Here is a 17,298-nt window from a genome sequence, read left to right as displayed (position 1 = left end):
TGTAAGCCTGCCTTGAGTAGGACTCTGAAGAGGAGGCATATAAATATTCAGTGGGATTAAAGTGTGATAACAGCATAGGATTTTGTTTTTAGGCTGCAGTCCCAAGTATACATTCCTGGAAGTAAACTCCATTGAACCACATGGGGCATCCTTCTGCGTAGACATGCTTAGGCTAGCCCCTTAGTCTGTAATTCATTTTGTTTTACTAATTTTGCCAGGTTTCCTTTTTATTACATATGTTGGTATTTTTATATTGTATTCAGTAAGGAACACATTTCTTGATGTATCCTTTTATTTTCCTTCCACTTCAGAAATTGTTCTGCTATCCTCTCTACCAATCCAACAAAATATCAGTCTAAACAGCAACTCACACATTTTAGAAAATAATTTTTGAGCCTAGCAGTAGAAAGCAAACCACAGAAAACCCATGAAGCCTCTAATAGATAGTATTCAAAATAGGGAAATGGTGATAATCCACATTAATACAGGATCCAAAAAATCAAGTTGTGCAGCATTTGTTGAGCATGCTGTGTTCACAAATCTGTACAATTTGGCAGGATCAGTACACACTCCTAGTTCATCAGTGTGCTTGGTCATTTGCTGACTCACACTCTCCCATTCTCTTCTATTCTAGTCTGCACTATGCATCAGTGAGACATGAAAATACAAAAGGAACAGCCTTATCTCATATCCAGATGTCATTTTTTTTTAAAAAAATGGATTAGTTGGTATCTATATACTATTAGCCATCTGTCGTCTCAATCAGTGAATATCTAAATCCATGGATTGTAGTCATGTGGAGCTAAAGAGATTTTTTGGCAACCTTTGGCAACTTCCCAAGTTTGCAGAAAAATATTAAATAAAAATACATAAGGAGATTTAAATCCTTGGACATTCTTACTGTAGTTGCACTGGCTTTCTTTTTTCGGGTGTTCAACTGTGGTGGCACTGGGGCTCCAACCTGGGTCCAGTGGTGGCAACTGCAGTCTGGGGCTCCATGCAAGATCCAACAATGGTGTCTGCATAGCCCAGAAGCTGCACTGGACCCCGTTGGAACATCCCACAGCTCTGCACTGGGACCAGCAGTGGCCATGCAGCCACTGTTGGGCCTAGTGCAGTGTGTCACCATCAGTGCAACCCGGGAGCTGCACTGGGAATACTGCTGCTGAAGCCTTGCTGGGCATGCAGCCATCAGTGGTGCAGCCTGGGAGCCATGGTTGGCTCGTCACTGGGCATGGCCCAGAGACATCCCAAAGGCTGCACCAGGCCTGGCAGCAGATGCTGAAGAACCCGAAGGCTGTACCAGGCCCAGGACCCCATTCTGGGCCCAGCAGCAGTGCAACCCAAAGAGAGCCCAGATGCCACACTGTGCCTGGCAGCAACTGCCAAACAACTCAGGGCCCCATATTGGACCTGCTGATGACTGTCAGAGAGCCCAGGGGCCACACTGGGCTCAATAAGGAGGAAGGGAGATGGGATTGCCCGGTGAGTCTCGCGGGCCCCTACTTATTGTAACTATATTAAAGGTTAACAAGGTTAGGTAAGGTTAACAAGGTTAGGTAAGTTTGTATTTTAATGAGATATTAAAGTCATCTATTTCCACAAATCTGTTGTATATATTTGAGCTTTGCATAGAAATGTCTGAAGCAAGATGCTAATTTTTCTTATTGAGAGGTAGTGATCAGTTCTTGAACTTACTGCTAGAACGGTTAAAAGCCTCTTTGAAAACATTAAAAAATGTTGAAGGAAAAGTTGCGAGCGTGGCTTCTGACATAAATCAATTAACAAATGTAATTGGGGGGGGGGGGGAAATGTTAATCCCCAATCAGTGCATTTGCCCCCATAACTGTGATGGCCCAGGAAAAGATGCATCTGAATGCCAAACCTACAGTCTCCTCAGAAACTAATTATGCATCTGATGCCTCTGATAAATACTGCAAAAAATAGCAAAATCTAATCTTTCGACCAAATCGAGTTTGCTTAACTATTTGAAGCTACAGAGGAAGAGTTCCAGGCTGGGGGAACAGTCATCTAGTCAATAATCATCTTTGTGAAATTCTCACTTTTAATCTTAACTTTTATCTCAGCTCTACAGTTTATGACAGTTTGTACCTTATAATAATGCTGAGAATCTGCTTGTTAAAATGTAAACTTTTTATATAATTATCTCTCTATTCTCTGTTTTTCTTTCTGTATTCTTATTATTCTTTTTAAAAATACACATTATTGTTTTTTTAAGCAATAATTTTGATATATAATGATACAGTTCAAAACTGTATAGCTATATAGTTGTGACCAGCCACACTGGTCATTTTTCATTTCAAGGGGGAGAAGTCAACATTAATACAAAATTAAAAATTGAAGCAATAATACCACTTATAATATGCAGATAGTCACAATAATTTGCGTGTTATAAGCAAATATTACTAAGGTAATGTTATGAATGTCTAACTGCTTAATACGGACTATACATTGTGTAAAAATAAAATTTCTTTGTTGGGTGATTCTATTGTGGCTGGCACCCATAGTTCTGTGCCTATCAGACCACTGCTATTAATTTTTTCTTTTGACAAATTATGCATTTAAAATCAGAGGCTTTGGCAGCCCGAAAGAACTAATTTTTTTTTTAAATGTTCATTGTGTTGAAATGTGGGAGAAACTAATTACTTTAAAACATGTAACAAACAGACACAGCTCTGCACAGCTTTTGCACATGCACAAATGCTGTGCATTAGGGATGTCAACCTCCAGGTAGAAATCTTAGAATTACAACACATCTGTTTTTGAAAAACTCTCCCAAGTTCTTTGTTTATTTAACTTGTCCGACCTGATAAGGTCTAAGCAGAGTGTGTAATTTTAAAACAATGCCCAGGAAGATTCATATTGATGGGAGTCTAACACCGGGAGTGACCGGCAACATTTGAAATATATTGTACAACAACATTTCTGGCGTCTGCACTCCCACCCTGTAATAGCAAAATATAAGATCGATCAAATTAGAAGGCGGTTATCAAAACATCATGAAGCTGAAAAGGTCTAGTTGTTTTTTTAAGCTGTGTTCCAAAGCCCTTTGGAAGAAATCACTTTCTCAGACATGGGCCTGTGAGAACTCTTTTTGCAAGGATGTGCTTTTTTATTTTGGCAGCCAAAGTTAGATTCTCCAGTCTGGAGACTGGCAACCTCCCTGAGTGCTTGCAGAGAACAAGAGGTAGTCTTCATAATCGTCTGAGAACAGGCTGCTGAAGATGCTAGAAAAATAGAATTTAATGTTGGAAAAGCGTGAATAAGAAACTATATAGGAGTTTGCAATTAATAATGAGACAGTGTTATTAGAATGGACGGCAGAACTAGTCATGCTTGTCTTGCAACACTTTCCCCCCTGTAAAACACATAGAGAGACACTGAAAAACCTTTAACACCCTCAACATAGTTTCCCCCCCAAAGCACAGCTTTTGCACAAATGCCCAGCATTAGGGTTGCAAACCTCTGGGTGGTGATCTCCTAGAATTACAACGCATCTGTTTTTGAAAAACTCTCCCATTGCAAATCACAAACCGGTGCAAAATTTCAACCATTTTACACACGCAACAGCATCCTCTCAACAAACTGTGGGGGCTGGCAAACCAAGGATCTAGGATTCAGGCCAAAACTCTTATGGTTTTTACTGAGCCCCAGAGAGTTGTATCAACATGCAACCTGATGTTAAAAGGGACATGTTACAGGTATAAGGTTAGCTGCGTTCAGTTTTAAATCCATCATTTTATCCATTGGGTATGTGTACTCTCCAAACTATGTCAGCTTAGAACAGTTGCTTCTCCACAATTCTCTAAATAACGTCTGTGTTGCAAAGCATGCTTTCCCCAAACAATATGAAGCATGCTACACCAGAAGCATAGGCTGACCCCTCTTTTTCCCCCATAGAAAACATCTGACATTCGTTGGATGGGTGGATCCCTAGCCTCCCATCAGGGACAGTTGCCTCAGTCCCCCATAGGAAAACATACAGTATTCATTGTGTGTGTGTGTGGGAGGGGCAGCTGTCACTTTGGTATGCGGCTTGATGATTATAGGGTACCCCTATCTACTACTGCTGTGAAAACATTGTGAAAGCAACGTCACCCCAGAGTCGGAAACGACTGGTGCTCGCACAGGGGACCTTTCCTTTCCTTTGACGAACCCTAGTATTCAATAGTTGTATGGAGTTGTGAGTAAAAGTATTCAGTGGCTCACATTATAATTATTAGTTATATGAGATAAAAAGAAAGGACTGGTTAAAACAAGAATGAAAACCCTACAACAACAGTGATTTCCCCAGTTAGAATTTGAGCCTTTCTTGAGAGAATAAAAAGGCACACTATAATCACCTCTACCTAGAGTCTTTGCAATACATTCTTTCTATATCCCCAGATATGCGCATTATAATGCCAATTGTTTTTTTTTAATTCTGACCTTGTAAGTTGTTGTGCTAAGGCTTTTTTTTGTAAAAAAAAAAATCTTGCTCATTCACAAGTTTGCCCCATTAGAAAGTTTAAGTATTATTTCCTATATCTGGAATACATACTAACTTTTCAAAAAGGACCCACTGGTTACTATGGCCTCCTTTTCCCACTGAGATTTAAAGTGGATATACAGTGTAAGTCAATGCAGTCAATTTAAGCGATGTAATAGGACTGGGATTGCAGAAATCTAGAACAAAACAGAAATATGAACAAAGTATGAGTATTTAACATGATGTATTGAACAAGCAATAAATGGCATTACATAAATAGAAATACAGTGAACTGAGAACAAGATACAGCAACAGATAACACATACTGTACACAGTAGTACACAGACCTTTTTCCTTCCTTGAAACATCTCCTGTATCATTGCATAATAACAGAGCATTATCACCTTTACAAAACTGACCTACTGAACAATTCTGTTTTACATGGTTTGTGGAGTGCCAGAAACATGAGAACCTTCTTCAGGTGGGGCATTCAACAAGGGAATGTAGGCCACTACAAGAGTATGTATGTGCATAGGCAGTTGTTGATCTTGCCAAAGGTCCTACTCAGATGGGTGAAGTTATCATGATGGAGGAGAGGTTGGTCCTACAGGCATGAAGTGCTTTCTGTGTGGCAGCTAGTACCCTGAATTGGATTTGGTAATTGATGGGCAGTGAATGGAGTGATTGCAGAATGAATGCAATGTGTACACTCTGGCTAGTTGCTGATAATAACTGAGCTGCAGCGTTCTGTACCAACTGGAGTCTCCCAGTTGACTTTGAGGGGAGTGCATTACAGTAGCCCAGTCTCAATGTTACTGTGGCATGGATCCAAGTGGCCAAATCAGCCACGTCAAGATAGAGGCCTGTCTTCTGAACTCAAGCAACTTGGAAAAAGGTTTTTTTAAAGAATGCCATTAACTGTCTTCTCGAACAGTAGTACTGAGTTTAGTAGGCTCTTAACTAAGTCAGCAAGAGTCAGCTGAACTTATCTGGAAATGGGAAGCACAATGTCCTTGATGACCTCAGACTTCCCAACCAGTACTGTTCCCATCTTGTCAGGGTGCAGTTTCAATTTGTTCACCTTCAGCAGCAGTCAAGCAGTGGTCTCTATTGCATCAACAGGAGATTTCAGTAGAGATGGAGGTGAGTATCATCTACATATTGATGACGTACCACTCTAAAACTATGCATGATATCTTTTGGGGGGGCGGGGGGGACATTTTGGCAATCTTCAGAAGCCTAGCATTAAAATAGTAGCTCCTAGTTTTAAAATTTTAAAAAACCCTTGGGATGTCACCCCCCCCCCTCTCAGCCAGCCAGCTGCCGAGCTTGTGTCCTTGGGTAACCTACCCATGGGTGAAGTAGCCCAGAAATCGTGAGCTGAAGGGGGTGAGAGAATGTAGAGGAGAGGAGAGAAAGGGGAGTGTATGGTATCCCATCCCTTGTGCATTAATTTGGCCAGGTTGTTGGCAATTTGATGCCCACTCCCACAGGTCACAAGTGACTAGGGTTGCCAACCTCCATATGGGGCCTGGTGATCTCCTGCTTTTACAGCTGATCTCCAGCTGGCAGAGATCAGCTCCCCTGGAGAAAACAGGTAGAAATCAGTGGCGGCACAGTATCAAATATGTATCCAAAAACAACTGTGCCAAAAATAACAAACCCTTGATGCGAAATTAGAAAATTACAGTATATTATGAAGTGCACAAGCATCCAAAATTCATACATGAATAAAAATGAACAGTCCTATACATAGTCCCATACAAAATGTTGATTTTGCTGGGTGACTCCAAAGAAATTCACAAATCTTCATTGGGTAGTATACTCCAAAGTAATACACAGAATGGAGTCCATCCGCAGGTGTCGGCTTCAAAGGCAAATTCACCTTCACATGATCACGGGCTTGATGCCACGTTCTGTTAATTATAGCTTCTTCATAAGTCAACTAAACTACGAACAAAATGTGACAGCAGACAGAATAATAGCCAATATATGTTTAAAATTACAACAAAATGGAAGTGTCCCAAAATGTCATACTACCTTGTAAAGTCATCCTGACTGTTTCTCATACACACTCATTTTCAGTTTCTCAAGTGATGGCTTGCTAAGACTCAGATTACCCGTCATTAAAAAGCAAGCCCAGCTGTTGCACATTTTGCCATTTAAAGGGGACTATATACAAAACATATTCTAAACACACGGCATATACAAAAATGATACACAAACACTCCAGAATACTAAATGAAACATGAAAAATTATTACACTGATTAAGACCAAATGGTTCAATTGTATTCAATCGATGAATCCATCTAGCCTCTTTCTGCAATAAGATTTTTTGGAAATTACCCCCTCTATAATTGGAATTTACTACTTTCTGAAGTACAAAAAACTTTAAAGCCTCCAAATCATGGCCAGTTTCCATATAGTGTTTGGCTTCAGTTATACATCAGATATGAAACATCACCAGACATGTGCTTATTAGTTCTGAAAAATCACTGCCCTTCAACAAATGATATAGCTGTATCTTGTAGAAGCTATTGCACTCAATATTTTACACAGCAGCTCCTATGCATATGGCCCCACATGATACAATCCTTAAGAGAAAGTAGTAGTGAGGATCATTTACCCACTTTTAAGCACACATAAGTAAAAGCTTCCACAAGCAAGATCATTGTGATCTTGAAAAATCCATCCTAACCCAGGCTTGCAGTGGTCAAAATCATTTAATTTGATATGGAAATGTAATGATAGATGTAATAAAATGGCAAACTGAAATTTTGACACTCTTGGCATTTTGGAACCAGAAACCTAAGACTGTGTAGAAAAATCACAATGGGGCCAAAACATAAATGTTCAGTAAACAGCCCTCTGCAGAATCAGCAACAAAATCTAGCTCAGACTCTTAAAACTCTGAAATCAAGTGGTGTAACTATAGGAGGGGATGGTAAAGAAATCTATTTCCTTGTTTAATTGTAGATTAATTTGGGTTACAGTCTATCTTTACCAATCCCAGGCTCCCAGCTGTTCTACCATGAACACTTATTTGAGTATCCCTCTCTCTTGTGGATGCCAGAGCATTCCATTCATTTATACTCATTACTTTAAAAGGTAATCTTGTAAGTGATTCGATTCTATGCTGGAAACTGGTGCACTGTCTCTCAACTTTCTTTGAATTAAGCATGAAATTCTGGTATACTTTTAACTGGCACTAGTACATATTAAGTGGCAGAAACAATAACAATTGTATCATGTTCCCATGTTGGTTTTTAAAAAGGGTTTGCTGCAGAACAGCTTAAAAGAATTCTCAGCCACTACCTGGAATGTTTTCATCATCTGTTGGTAAACTAGCATGTCAGAGAAATTGGAAAAAAACACTTATTTTTGTAATGAGACCATCAATAACTTAATATTTCAATCTCTCCAACTTGAGTGTCTCATTCTGAAATTTTAAAAAATGAATCCTGGCATTATTTCTTTTTAAAAATGTATTTGTTTTTAAAAATCCCATTTAAAAATTAATGAAGCTTATTTTGGAATAATCCATTTGTTATCTTGGAGATATCTGCAGTCTCTCTCTGGAGGGAGAGAATCTCTTGCATCTGAGGTAGTGCATAAGGGCTTATTCTGGAATAAAGTTATGTTTACCTTAATACGGTAGACAGACTAACATTGCATTGTGTGCATGCACACTTCTTTATGCACACAAAAGCTTATAGGTCTTAAAAGTGCCACTGGACTTGAACCTAAATCCAGTTGGTCTTAAACAATAGCAATGCTGGCAATTTGAAGTCATGCTAGCTATAGAAGTCATGAATATACAGTTTCTAGAAGTTAGCCAGTTTTTAGACATTGTACCATAAATGCTGGGAAGAAAAGGAGATCTTTGTTATGTAGAGTAGACAATATGGATACTATGTACAGAATTTTTGCTTAATATTTTTTTATTCCAGCAGGAAATATGGGATGTATAAAATCCAAAAGAAAAGAGAATCTTCATGGAGATGGGCTAGATATGAAGACCCAATCAGTACGTAAAACTGAAAGAACTATTTATGTGAGGGATCCAACATCCAATAAACAGCAAAGGCCAGTAAGTAGATAGGGAATAATTCCAACAGTGAGATCACAGCATGACTGGCAGAACTTAAAATTCAATCAAAAAACAAAATCTTGCAGAAGTAAAAATTGATTTTTGTCTGTGGTTTTGCTTTGTAGTTGCTATTCAATTTGCAAAGAATATTGCTGAAATCACAAGCTTTTTTGCACAATAAGCTCTTGTGGATAGCTCCATGAGCACACTGAATATGTTCCCCTGCCAATTCACGTGCATTACCGTCCCACTGACTGTAGTTCACTAATCTGTTTTTTCAATCTACAACTGTATGGCAGCTCATTGTTCAATAGGGTTGCCAAGTCCAATTCAAGAAATATCTGGGGACTTTGGGGGTGGGGCCAGGAGACATTGGGGGCGGAGCACGGGTGTGACAAGCAGAATTGAACTCCAAGGGAGTTCTGGCCATCACATTTAAAGGGACAGCACACCTTTTAAAATGCCTTCCTTCCATAGAAAATAATGAAGGATAGGGGCACCTTCTTTTGGGGCTCATAGAATTGGACCCCTTGGTATTTTGGGGAGAGGTACCCCCTGGTCCAATACTTTTGAAACTTGGAGGGCATTTTGGGAAGAGGCACTAGATGCTATACTGAAAATTTGGCACCTCTACCTCAAAAAACAGCCCCCCCAGAGCTCCCGATACCAGCAGATCAATTTCCTATCATTCCTTATGGGAATTGTTCATGGAGTTGCATAATGGCTGTGGGGGTGGGGCTTCCCCCGCCGGCCAGCTGGCTGGGGGAGGGGGGAAGCCTGTAAAACCAGGGGATCCCCCGCTGGGACCTGGGGATTGGGAAGCCTATTCTTCAATGAATACCACTTGGCTTATGAATTCTTCTTGATGTATTTGATGCTTTAAAAGAAACTGAAGTAACTATTTAAAAGTATTACAAAATGTCCAACATTCTTGCTGAGCATTGCTATTTAAAATGACTTTGGTCAGGATGGGGTGATTCATTGAATATAAAATAAATAAAATATGGTATTTGCTTCATGAATATCATGGTATTTAATAACCTGAAAGGAAAAGTTCTTTTCAAAGTGTGGTTACATAAATAGGAAATATGCTCTTTCATATGCTTACTTCATTGGCCAAAAAGGGAGGGTCTTTATAAATGAAGGTGAGTACTTGTACTCAGTTCAGGGTATCATGCTGGAACTTTCTTGATCACTTTTTATGCATATTTACAAGAAACAAGCAGTTAAACAGGCACACCTGAAAAATTATTTCATCTAATATCACCTACTTTACCTAGATACAAAAGATAAAAGGTAAAGCAGCCTGAATAACTATTTTGTAATTTTGTAGAATGAAATCTGAAAAATTATTTCTCACTATTCTCATTTAATGTGATACATTAAATATAAAGATGTTAAGTCAGAGTGCACAATGTTTTGTGTCATTTTGCTTGACCCTAATGAAAAGTATTTCATAAACTTTGTTTCTTGTTCTGAACCTGTGCAGAATGCCTTTCCCACACAATTTTGATGGATGAAAGGGCAGATTGCTCTGTCTTTGTTTTCAATCACAGCTCACATTTCCCTTGTTAGCACTGTGTACTTTCAGAACACAACCATACAAGTCTGTTTCAGTTGGGGTTTTTTACTTCCTTCCCAGTCAGTCTTCAGTAATAAATAAATAATAAGCATTTTGATAACTAGTTTCCCTGCCATATGCAAACATTCCACTTAGCCCCCTTTTCTGATCAGAGGGTGCACTCATCTATGCCTGCTCTTTTGGCATAGAACAAGAGAGGACACAAAAGAGGCTCTGTTACCCTCTCTGGTAATAAAAGTAACAATATTTTTTACCTTTATACTGCAATCATCAGGCAGACCCTTCCTTGGAAAGTCGGTTACTTCAGTAAGAATCTCTGAACCTGAAGTTTTCTGTGTCTGATGTTTGGAGATGGTAGATGGGGACTTTGTACTATTTTGTAGATTCCCTGGACTATTTTGCCTGCTTTGTTGGACAAGTACAAGCTTGGTGAATTTTTTTCATCTCCCCTCAGTTGGTGGTCGGGTAAAAGTCACAGTGTTATGAAGTTATTATCAAATAAAAAGTTATTATTAACTGTTTTATGTGATTTTATTATATTGTATTGCATTCCTATGTTGTGAGCCGCCCTGAGCCTGCTTGTGCGGGGAGGGCGGGATACAAATAATAATAATAATAAAGTTATTATAAGTGCTTCTAAACACTGGCCAAGGAAAAAATAGCTAATTAAAAATAGTGACTAATAAATGTTAGTTCATAAATCTGACATGGACATTAACTGCTTCTTATTATTATTCTAGACAAAACCAGATGCACTTTTACCAGGTCAGAGGTTCTGTACAGAACGTAAGTTTATAAAAGCCACTGGTTAGTACAAGTTAGTGAAATCTATAGAAAAATCTATAAATGAATGAAAATATCTCTTAAATTTATATATTAGCAGAGGAGAAGGATCTTCGGGTCACTGTAGTAGCCTTATATGCTTACAATGGTCTTCATGAAGACGATTTGTCCTTCAAGAAAGGAGAGAAAATGACAGTTCTTGAGGAGTGAGTATAAGCATAACACAGCAGGAATGTATTCTCAAACCTGTCCTTATAATTGTAAACACAATAAATATTTTTAAAAGAGAATATTGAGATTATTGGGAAGCGGAATGTTCTGCATCATATTGTGCACAATTTAAAATATTATTTATTTCATTTATACCTTATCTTTCCCCCTGATGGTGGTCCAAAGCACCTGACATCAACCTCATCTCCTCTGTTTTATCCTAACAACACTCTGAGGTGGGTTAGGCTGAGAGAGTATGACTGGCCCAAAGTCACCTAGCAAGCTTCCATGGCATAAGTGGGGATTTGAACCTGGATCTCCCTAGATCCTAGTCTGACAGTCTTAACCACTACACCACACTGGCTTGAATGTGGCAGAAAATACACATAGCCCTGTTTTTAAATTACTGAATATTTGTTCGTTCTTGTGTCATGTGTAGGGCAAACAACTTTAGGTATGTGTATCCTCTTTGTATATGAAAACACAGATTGCAGAGCTATCTGTAAAACTCATCTGTGAAAAATATACTCATTTCTACTGAAGTTTAGTATGCTGAGTTTATATATAATTTATTTCCAGTTTACATCCTGCCAATATTAAAAGTACTTTGATCATTCAGTTTATACTTTCTCTGCTGAGTATCATGTAGCTCTTATTAAAGAAAAGATTTGTGAACCCGATATTGTCAAAGCTATATTGAATGTGTTCTCCTGTCCCAGTGTATTCTCCAGGAAAACTGATCTCTGTAGTCTGGAGATCAGTTGTAAAATGGGATATCCCCAGGCCTTGCCTGGAGCTTGGCAACCTTAGAAATCATACTTGGGTAGGACTCACACTTTGCCAAGATAAATACAGGTCCTCAGACCATTTGATTGCAGGCATGTCTAGTAGAGAGTATTATTTTCTCCCACAGTGAAGCCTAAAAGGCTTTTTGTATGTTTATTTTTTGAAGACTGATGAAGAAGATGATCATTCCTATTTGCTTAGATTACTATTGCTCTTCCCTCCCCCCCCCCTCAGGCATGGAGAATGGTGGAAAGCTAAATCCCTCTTGACCAAGAAGGAAGGCTTTATCCCAAGCAACTATGTTGCGAAGATCAACACCTTAGAAACAGAAGAGTAGGTTCATCATATTCAGCTTTTGTTATTCACCACTTACTACATTCCAACTGGAAAAGAAAAGAAAGGTGTAACTTTTTTCAAAATGTTTTTCAGATGGTTTTTTAAAGATATAACCAGGAAAGATGCAGAAAGGCAACTTTTAGCACCAGGAAATAGCCCTGGAGCTTTCCTTATCAGAGAGAGTGAAACATTAAAAGGTAGGCAATGGCTTTCTGAATTGTTTCCAAATTAAAAGTAAACTCAGCCTTCTGCCCTTCTTCAGTCTATACTTGGCTAGTTGTGAGCTTCTCCATATGATCTATTCAGGTGTATGGATTTATTTAATTTAACCATAATTTTTAAAGGTTACATGAAAGGCCTTTTTACTTCAGTTCCTAAAAATATACTAATAAGCAAAAGAGTTCACTCACAAATAAGTTGTCAGAGTTTGTTCTCAGTGAACATGAATTTGGTTTGTTGTAGGTTTAGGCTACTATCTTGTGCACTGAGCTGAGATTAAAGTCTTCAAAGTTAACTTCATTTTGTCATGACCCCTAAATATGCCTCAGCAAACTGAGATTTGTTTCTCTCCCAGTAACTGGAAACTTTCAATCAGGGTCTAATCCCCATTAAGAATCCCAGTTACTAGGAAAGAAGAAGCCTAAGTGTGGAATCTTAAAAAGAGTTGCACACTTTTAAGCCCATTGACTTGATCTCTGAAGTTACTGTTTTTTTGTTGTTCTGGTTTGTTTTTTTATCATAGAAAAATGGATTCCTACAGTTCATGAGAAAAGTATATGATCCATCACTTTAAAAATTCAGTTTTGTCTAGCTCATACAAGAGAACCACTTTCTAATCCTGTGTTTGCTCTGAAGCCCTGAGTTCACAGCGCTAATGCTTTCCTGGTCACTGATGGGGGAAAGCATCCCAGTAATGTTTAGGCTAGCTTAGATATATTCTTTGTGCACTTTGGTGTGTGCTACTATGTTTGCCAAAATCCATTACCTTAGAAAGTAGAGTCAGGAAAACTGCAAGTCCATATGTTTTCTGCTTTGTTACTGTTGATGCAGTTGGTGTTATATGAAAGCAAAACAGCTCTTCTTAAGACGTGTTAAAAGTTTGGTACTGATATAGTATAGTAGCCCTTTTTGCATATTTTGGTGATCTGCACTCTACAGAAACCTGAAACCCACATGTGAATTCTACATGATAATCACCATAATAGGTTTTATCTTGCATATAAATAGTAACATGGTAATCCTGACTCTACAGTTTTGCTTTTCTGGAAGGTGGCAAAAACCAGTGGTCTCATGAATAAAAACAATTGATGTGGTAGTATTAAAAAAAAGAGTTATCTATCTTCAGGTGATTTTATTGGATTTGAAACATGTTTCTCTGGCCTAGTCTTTGAAAGGAGTTAGTGTCTAGTAGAAATTGTAGTCTTTCTTCCACAACACTTTTTAAAAGAGTAATTAACGCTTTAGCATTAAAACTGGCCAGGACTGCAAAAAATTTGATTTGGTGTGAATTTTACTTGTAATGCATGCAGTGTAATATTTTTTAAAATTGTCCACAGGTAGCTACTCTCTGTCCATCAGGGACATTGACAGTCAACATGGCGATGTTGTCAAGCACTACAAAATCAGAAGTCTAGACAATGGAGGATATTACATCTCCCCAAGAATTACCTTTCCCTCCATCGGTGACATGATCAAACATTATCAAAGTAAGTATTGAAAACACTGGCTTAACAAAACACAAAATGCTCTTCTATTTCAGGATACTTAAGTCAAATGTATTTTAATATAGAGTACTAGGTTGTGGGAAAGACAGTTTTGACTTTTATCAGTCTTAAAGTAAGGGGAGAATCAAAATAGCTTTAAACAGGAAGTCTTTGGCTTGGGAGATTATGCCGTGTTTAGAGTCTTGTGCGAACCTAGTAATAAACTGAAAAGTTATCAGCACTGTAATTATCTTGTACCAAAAAACTTGTCATATCTGTTGTCTTGTTGATCTTGCTGATTTTTAATTTTCAGAATCTTAAAGAAGATATTTGGCTGGCAGATAAAATGTGTAGCTGAGGGAGGGACAATGTGTCTTTTATACAGAAAAGAACAGTGGAAAACAGAATCAAGCCTGAAGCATATTAAAAATAGCTCTGCTTTGGTTCAGGTATGCCTCAACTCAGAATTCTCATACCAAGCTTGTTTCTAATGCACCAAAATTTATACCTATTTTATCTGCCAGCCAAATACACAGTCATGTCTAAGTAAAATAATATGTGAAACAAGACATTTTGCATTTCTAAGTCTCAGTACACCCCTCTGTAAGTACCAGATATTGGACAGAGGAGATAGCAAAATCAGTGTGCCTCCTTAGAAATGCCAATGGGAGGTAGAACTGCCCATCTTCTGGATGACCCAAAGTGATAAGTAGTTAGGAAAGGTGGCTAGAATTAGAGATTTTTTTAAAATCTATCTCAGAAACAGACACACAAGATGGAGAGTAGGATTCCCAAATTCTACATTATAAGTAGCAAATATTCTGGGTAAGAAATCTATGTGAGTTGTATGTCAGCATGGATGAGATCCTGCTATTTGGTGTTTGTCCCTAAGTATCTGAGTAAATGCTTTGCCGTAAAAAGTTGTGTTGTCTTTGTATGCTTATTGCAAGGCTACTCAATAAATCTGTCACCATTCAAGGCTTGTGAGCTGTCCAGCAGAATCTCTCTACCTTTGCATAGCCTAGGGCTGAACTGTTGTGAGGCTGACTTTTGCTCAGCAGGTAAAAATTGCCCAAACCAAGACAGTGTTTGGTTTTTGTGGCTAACAAGTGTTGGTTAAGACTATAACATATCTTGTTTTTCTCTTAAACAGAACAGGCAGATGGTTTATGTCGAAAGCTGGAGAAAGCATGCATTAGTCCCAAACCACAGAAACCATGGGACAAGGATGCCTGGGAGATCCCTCGGGACTCAATTAAATTAGTCAAAAAGCTTGATGCAGGTCAATTTGGAGAAGTCTGGATGGGTAAGATGCTTGTTTGGGTGAAGAGCTGTTCAGATGCTTAATTTCTTGTAAAATAGATAAATTACTAATTCTGAATTACCTTTGGTTTCATTAAAGTAGCCTAGGAACTGTCACACAATTCCCAAAACTGGTTTTGTGTTTGTGCATGTGCATATTAAACCTGCCTGTTATTAGGTTGTTTGTCAAGTATCCAGAATGATGCACAGTGTTTGTACTGGGCTCCCACATGGATTTTATGTTCTTACATTTTATGCAGTCTGTTGCAGCTTATGCATACTGAATGTGTTTGAAAAGAGATCTAGATGCTTTAAAGGCCAGGTCATTCATATGACTATTTTATTTAACTTTTTTGGCAAGCAAGTGAAGCTGCGACCTAAGAGTAGAACATCTGCTCTCAAGTTCATGTTCAGTGGTATGTTCCAGAAGTGGCTGAGTAACAGGTGACATGAAAGGTCTTTACTGAGATTGAGAGAGCTGCTGTTAGTGAGAACAGACAATACTAACTTTGCAAGACTAATGATCTGACTCTGTATAAGGCAATTTCATTTGTTCAGTTCTGTTTGTTTCTTTTATTTAAAACATTTCTGTTCTGCCTTTCCACCCAAACAAGGTCCCAAACATCAAACATATAAACAAACATAAAATATTTCAAAATTTTCAAAATATTTAAAACACAGTATGCATAAAATCCTACAGATAAAAGCCAAACTGTACTGGTGACAACTCACCTACCCTCCCTTAGGTTGAGCTACATGTCACTCAGTTCCTCCAGCCCCAGGACAGACAAGGATTGGGCCACTGGGGAGGCTGCCTTCATGTCTTATAGGCCCATCCTGTCAGGTTTATTTTCTGTCAGTGGCTGTTGCTAGGCAACTATAGTATTCCAAGCTTGATTCTGTCAGTAAAAGGTGGAAGGAAGAGGCCATTTCTAGGCCTATTTTGGCCTTTGAAGGAGATCATTGGGGCCAGTAATGACTAGGGTTGCCAGTTCCAGGTTAGGAAATTCCTGGATATTTTATGGTGGAGTCTAAAGAAGCCAGAGTTTGCAGAGGGGAGAGACCTCAGCTGAATAGAATGCCATAGAGTCCACTCTCCAAAGCACTTACTTTCTCCAGGGGAAGAGATATCTGTTGTTTGGAGTTCAGTTGTGATATAAGGAGATCTTCAGGCTCTACTGGGAGGTTGGCTGTCCTGGCAGCACCCTCTGGGCGACTTGAAGCCACTTGACTGGTATGACTTAACTAGACCTGACTGCTTGCTACTGTTCAACAGCACTCCCTCCATCCTCCCATGACAGCTGGTGTGGCATAACAGCACTTTAGAGCAGGGTCTGCTAGACCCAGGTTCTTGCAGAGGAAGCTGACTGGGTGATTTTGGACCAGTCTTAGACTTTCAGCCTAACCTGCGTCTGTTGTGCAGATCAAAAAGGGGGAGAGGAGAATGATGTAAACTGCTTAGGTTCCCCCCACACTGTGGAGAAAGACTGTACTTTTCATAGGTAGTGGCTGCAAAGAGTGGAGAGGAGATAGAAAGCTGAAGTGAGAGGGTCAGATCAATGTAGGTTGATGGTTGGCTGGGAAGGAAATACAGTTGCCAACTCCAGATGGGGAAATTCCTATAAGTTTGGGGCTTGAGGAGGGAGTGGTTAAGAACAGTATGCAAAACAAAACAAAAATATTTTCACCCACTTACAGAAGACAATAGAGGAAGACAAACAAATCTCCCTGGGGAGGGAATTCCAATGTTTTGGCTAGTACCTTTCATCTCAGGCTTAAGTTCAGATGCCATAAATGCTATTAACAATAAACCACATGTTATGAGTAAGGCCTCTTTTTACAAATGGAAGCTTCTCTGTCAGGGACTTTTTCCCCAGTACCAAAATGTCCTCTTGTATATCTTAGATTGCACCTCCATGCATAGCCCTAGTGTTGCACTAATATGACAGGACCCACAACTAGTAGTTCCCGGGCCAGTCCGGTTACAGGCGTTGGCTGCAGACGGCTGTATTCATG

General features: G+C 39.0%; 1 protein-coding gene across 7 annotated transcripts in view; it reads left to right on the top strand.

Moving 5' to 3' along the window:
• Positions 1 to 17,298, top strand: part of LYN (LYN proto-oncogene, Src family tyrosine kinase) — a 69,101-nt gene that overhangs the window by 30,448 nt on the left and 21,355 nt on the right. Inside the window, exons 2-8 of one of the 7 annotated variants that reach the window (XM_060243761.1) lie at positions 8,444 to 8,517; positions 10,903 to 10,948; positions 11,043 to 11,151; positions 12,176 to 12,274; positions 12,371 to 12,474; positions 13,834 to 13,983; positions 15,134 to 15,286. In XM_060243761.1, coding sequence (XP_060099744.1) covers positions 8,449 to 8,517; positions 10,903 to 10,948; positions 11,043 to 11,151; positions 12,176 to 12,274; positions 12,371 to 12,474; positions 13,834 to 13,983; positions 15,134 to 15,286 — 730 coding nt within the window. In that variant the 5' untranslated portion in view covers positions 8,444 to 8,448. Of the gene's footprint in view, positions 1 to 8,440; positions 8,581 to 10,902; positions 10,949 to 11,042; positions 11,152 to 12,175; positions 12,275 to 12,370; positions 12,475 to 13,833; positions 13,984 to 15,133; positions 15,287 to 17,298 lie in introns of all 7 variants that reach the window. The other 6 variants (XM_060243760.1, XM_060243757.1, XM_060243759.1 and 3 more) reach the window with 6 other exon arrangements.

This window comes from Heteronotia binoei, chromosome 7 (genome assembly GCF_032191835.1).
Source record: "Heteronotia binoei isolate CCM8104 ecotype False Entrance Well chromosome 7, APGP_CSIRO_Hbin_v1, whole genome shotgun sequence".
NCBI classification, from domain to species: Eukaryota; Metazoa; Chordata; class Lepidosauria; order Squamata; family Gekkonidae; genus Heteronotia; species Heteronotia binoei.
Note: the sequence above shows the minus strand (reverse complement) of the source record. Positions and strands in the feature narration are given on the sequence as shown.